The sequence below is a fragment of the Centruroides sculpturatus genome, unplaced genomic scaffold, assembly GCF_000671375.1.
Source record: "Centruroides sculpturatus isolate CEXI.00-Female unplaced genomic scaffold, Cexi_2.0 scaffold4477, whole genome shotgun sequence".
Taxonomy (NCBI): domain Eukaryota; kingdom Metazoa; phylum Arthropoda; class Arachnida; order Scorpiones; family Buthidae; genus Centruroides; species Centruroides sculpturatus.
Genome location: NW_019388565.1, coordinates 999 through 6587, shown reverse-complemented (window position 1 = coordinate 6587; position 5589 = coordinate 999). Strand labels below are relative to the sequence as shown.

General features: G+C 27.6%; 1 protein-coding gene across 1 annotated transcript; it reads left to right on the top strand.

The window, feature by feature from the left end:
• Positions 1-689: 689 nt before the first annotated feature.
• On the top strand, positions 690-5252 carry LOC111616997 (cytochrome P450 9e2-like; the record flags this gene model as incomplete). Its single annotated transcript, XM_023358343.1, has 5 exons — positions 690-748; positions 1588-1733; positions 2364-2482; positions 4845-4968; positions 5047-5252. Coding segments are annotated over 5 exons (639 nt in total), but the record flags the coding sequence as incomplete, so codon positions are not given.
• Positions 5253-5589: the final 337 nt, after the last annotated feature.

Below are 5589 nucleotides of genomic sequence, written 5' to 3'. Positions count from 1 at the left end.
ATATATTTAAAATTGGAAGATAAAAATTAGAAGCTAGGCGATATCACTTTTCTCGAATTCAAATATTGTATCACCAATCTCGAATACCTCGAACAATAATGAACTTATTTAACATTTATTTAACTTGTTTCAATGTATCAATAAATTAGTAGGGCATACAGAATGGTAAAGGAAAAACAATTTACTAAATTTTAAGAAGTAACTTTTTAATTTTGATTACAGATGGGCGAATGCTAGAAAATATTCGACTATTCTAGATTTCGAATAACTTATAACGTTAAAAGTAATAAATTCGAGTACAACGAATATCTCTAATATCTTTCCACGCGTATAGGCAGAACCTCTTCTGAACTTCTGGCTTAATTTGCAACAAGAAAAGAAACAGACGACACCCTGCAACTGTTCGAATGCTTTTTTTCATAAGTATAAATCAGAAGGTGTTGAAAATGTGAACTATTGTTGATTAACCTATTGTCTATAATGCAGTGAAGATACAAGGGGTGCCATTGACACCAAAATAAATAAATAAAATAAAATTTATTTGTTCAAACTTTAAAACGTGATTTTTAAAAATATTTACAATGGCAAATAAGATTTACCAGACCGTCCGCATTGCAATCGTCGCATACGTGTGCTGGCACTAATTAATTATTCGAATATTTTTAATTTTTGATTTCGCTGACGTTTAGGTTCTTTCTGAAGATGCCACTGTGACTATTAATATTAGTGGTAATCATGGTATTCGAATGTAATATCGAATGCTTTCGACTATTCGCTCATCTTTAACAAAAGCTACCGAATTTATTGCTTATAAATGTACTAGTTTTAAACATAATTTTCTACAGCTTTTTGTGTAGAATCAAATCTCAGTATTGCATCCTACTTAATAATGCCATCCTTGTAAAGCTTTAATGAACAAATTTATAAATCGAACCATTTACACGCTTATTCAAATCCATAAATATGAAATCGAATGCCATTCGAATATCATTCATATTACGCTTTTGTATCGCAAACGACGTTATCATCAACTCATGTCACTCTCAAACTCAAAATCAATACTGTCAAAATTACAGCTTATATCCGACATTATACAATTATTGATGCTTTAATTTTCTAATTTAATAGTTTTTTAAAATTTTAATTATTTATGGTTTTAATGTTTTTAAATGGTCAAAAAGTAACATATAAGTTTTCAAATGATGAAAAATTATTAGAGTAGACTTCATTTTTACAACTTGATTTTCTTGTGGAAAACTGAATCAACTTATTTCCTATGACGTAAATGTTATAGCAAAAGCAAACAACCTCGGCATACTTGGCCTGGGATTTCAAGTAAATGTCATAAATTGAATTACATTATTGGAGGTACTGTAGTTTGGAATATATTTATATATTTATTTATATATTCAAAGACATGACCAAGAGCAAAAAGAAAAAAAGTATGTCATTTCATTAGTCTTAAAAGAAACTTTATACTCGAAATTTTATATAATAGCGTAGTATATATGTGTACACTACGCTATGTATTAGTGTATACAATAAAATTTTTAAAAATTTATGTTAAAATAATTAAATTTTTTCAAGGTTAACAAGTACATTTACTATCGATGTCACTGCATCTACTGCATTTGCTACCAAACTGAATGCACAAGAAAACGAAAACAATGAATTTGTCAAGAACGCTCGAATGGTTTCAAATAGAAATATATCAAAATTAACGCTTTTGGGATGTAAGTTTTTTCTTTTATTATTATAATTGGAATTTATTTACGCAGTAGAAGTTTATTAGTACAATCCCTCTAAAAAGTAGCTCTAGAAAAGTAGCCGAAAATTCGAAATTAATCGATAATAACCTTGCATGCTAGTATTCCTCAAATCAAAATTTGCTTGGATACGTATTGCGATAAATATACGGAGCGGAAATACTGTATTATAATTTATGCAAGTATGAATGATAATTGAACGTTTTCATTAATACAGTGGTAGGTTTACAATTAAACATTAATTATCATAGTATAGTTATTAACTTCATTACCATCAGACTGATTGAAGAGCGTTGGTAAACAAATTGGAAACATACATCACTGTGCTATAAAGCAAACTGTAGACAATGCCTGCAATGTTAAGATCTCAAATAAGTTATTAAATTTTACAAAACTACAAAATCGTTTGGTATTATTTTGACATTATTGATAAACTAGTCTTGTTGGAGCCGAATTAATGAACTTCTGCCGTATAATCAATTGTTAATACCATAAGATATGAGTTTTCGAACACATCACAAATTGTATTTTCAAAAACAGATTTAAAAGAAATAAAATAAGGTATTTTAATTAATGTATATCATTTTTAATTAACAGTTTTGATTGCACCGAAACTAATTGGTTACTTAAAATTGGAATTTTTTCCGAGGAAATTATTAGAATACTTCCAGAACGTCGTTTTGAAAATCTTGGAAGAGAGAAAACAAAAGAAAGTTGTAAGAAATTTTAATATGCATTTCGAAATATTTAAATGTAAACATTCTGTTAAAAAGCGATTATCTGATATGTGTTATATAACATAGTATATAAAAAATAACTTTCACTTCGATTTCCACAAAGCATTTTATTTAGTGAAATGCTTTTCAAATGAAATGAAAAGCATTTCACTAAGTTAAAAAAATCTTTTCGATTAATTGTCATAAAATTTTGTAAATCTCTTTTAAATATTAATTTAAAAAAAAAAAAAAAAAAAACATAATGCTGATAAGGATTTCTGTGATTAGAATTGATTAATTATGATTTATAATTAATTCATATTATATAAAAAAGAGCTTAAGGCACTATTAGATGTATAAAATAACATAATTTAAATTACCTTATATTATTCTATATTTCGTACTTGTGAATTTTACAAAAATTTTAATGAAGTTATAGAACATGCTTTAAGAATTAGCACGAATTTATTGAATAAATATTTTTTCTACAGGATTAAGTTAATAAAAACAATAATTGTTTTTTTTATTGAATTCTGGAGATAAATTGAATTTGTTGACTAAAATGATTTATTTTATATGAAGGTCATTTGTCGCAGTGACTTAGCAAAGTGTTCCAAAATTTAGCAACAAAAGTCACTTCTTTTTAATACACTTTAAACAATAAGTTGAGTAAAAGATTTCTTCTTCTGTTGGTTACGTAAACAGGGATAACTTATCATAGCCACTTAAGAGAACTCTCCACTTGTGAGGTGAACACCCAGATAAAGTCTGACTTATAGTAAAACTCTGCAATTTTACAGTATAATTTCAAGAGTTGCCACAGTATTTTAACATGGAACCACGAATACAACAATTTATCTTCTCTCATCTATATATATATAAATGGACGTGCGTGTGCCTATATTTCATTCTGCAGCCGAAACTACACATCGCATATGAATGGTGTTTATGTGTGGTAGTAGCCCCCAAGTCTCCCATCATGCACTATGGTGGTTGCGTCTCGATAGCTATAAGGATGTGGGAGATATGGGGTTGAAAGTGGTTAACTTCTAAAATATGTAACAATGGAAGTGTCAACAATTTGTTCAAGAAAGTGGTTTGACAACAAATTCTCAAAGAAAGTGGTTGACTTCGAAAATGCCTGACGCTTCAATAAGAATGTTTCTGTTTTTTCTAGAAAGTTCCAAAGCCTAGTAGTGAAATTTGGTACACAGTTAGGGCACGTCATGAAAACGCACACTAAAAGGGATTTTTCGAAATTCCCCCCGCGGGGGAGAGGGAGATCATTAAGGCTTAACTGGGAGAACGGTTTCTACTGTACTATTTTAGATGCGATTTTTTGTTTTCAACTACATTTAGTCTTCATTGAGTACTTAGGTGTATTAAATTGATAACATTTCAGACATTGTTACAAATATTTCTATATATTTCGATTTTTTAACCAAATGTTCGAACCGTTTTAAATTCGAATTTCTTTTTGCATATTGGTTCGATTATAGAACGATTGCAAACTTTCCAGAAAATTTATCAAATTGAAAACAGTTCGTTTGATTCTCAGCAATTCTCATCATTCCAGTGGTAGGTGTTAAATAACAATTACTATGGTTGTTTAAATATTGAATGTAAATAGGGTTTGCTTGCAAAATCTGTGCGAGCGAAGCCGCGGGTAACAGCTAGTAGTACATAAAAATGTTTAATTATTAATATGAATTTTTTTGTTTAATCTACCAATTTTAAATTTTTTAAAATATATTTCAACTTTATTTTTAAATCTGGATTCAGAGTTGGCATGAATTTTTTTGTAAAAACTTTATATATTTATGTATACAGTAGGCCCCGGTTTATGACACGCTTTTGTTCTTGGAGGAGCTGTAAAAAAATAAAACAATTCTAATTATAGACTTTAAGTCGATAAAAACTAATTACTTTTTAAAGTCCCTCTTAAAATTGACATACCGGTAAGTTATTAAATTTAAAGCTCTGAAATGAATGTTGTAAATCTAAAAAAAAAAGTCGTTGTAAAACGAGGTATGTCTAAAATTACTGCATTTGTAAATTTATATTTGTGCAGTTTATTTATACAAGTATTCGTTTTATGGATTTGAAAAAGTAACAAATAAAATTATTTTAATTTTAAAAAATTTGTTTTCATTTTGAGTTGCATTATCAATTCTATGAGTAAAGAGATGAACACATTCGTTTTAAAATATTTTATAAGCTTTATATTGACTATAAATTTTAGTTTTAATTTTTAAAAATTTAAACAAATTGTTTAATAAAGCTAAGAAAATTTTGAGGTTTAATTATTTCATTGATAATGATGCTTAAAAAATAACATTTAGATGTTTAATAACTTTTATAGAAAGGAAACGATTTTCTTCAATTAATGATGGATGCTCAGGAAGGAATACTTGAAAACACTGCCGAAGACTTGAAAGAAGTAGAGAGTGAAATAAGTAATAACAAACTTCAACCCAAACACAAAAGTATTGATTTTTTTTTCATTATCGTATATTCTTGTCAGTAATTTATTTCAATGATATTTTTTATTTATTATGTTTTAGCAATGAGCCTCGACGAAATTGTTGCTCAGAGTATTCTTTTTATTATCGCTGGCCACGACACAACAACAAATGCGTTATCATTTTTTTGTTATGAAATGGCATTAAATCCAGAATGCCAAGAGAAGTTGTTGAAGGAAATCGATGAAACATGGGAAACACATGTAAATAAACGTTTTCCTTATACTTTTTAAATATATAATTTATACTATGATGGTTACCTTCCAGAATTAAGCAAATTAATTCATTTATTTCTAATTATTAAATTTAATAAAAGATGGTAGTTTAACGGACTACCTTTAGTCAAAATTAAATTAATATGCTTATAATTAATTAGCCATATTATAGCCCGATTAAAATCCTTAGATATCGTTTCTTTGTTTGTATTTTCTTTATTCAGTTCTAATATAAAATTACTTATTCAACGACACACAAAAAGTATTTATCCGTTTTTATAGCTACATATCTAAATTCAACAATAAATTTTAAATTTAGTAAAAATTCTATGGTCCGATAAATAAACTAAGATACTCAATTTCAATCAAT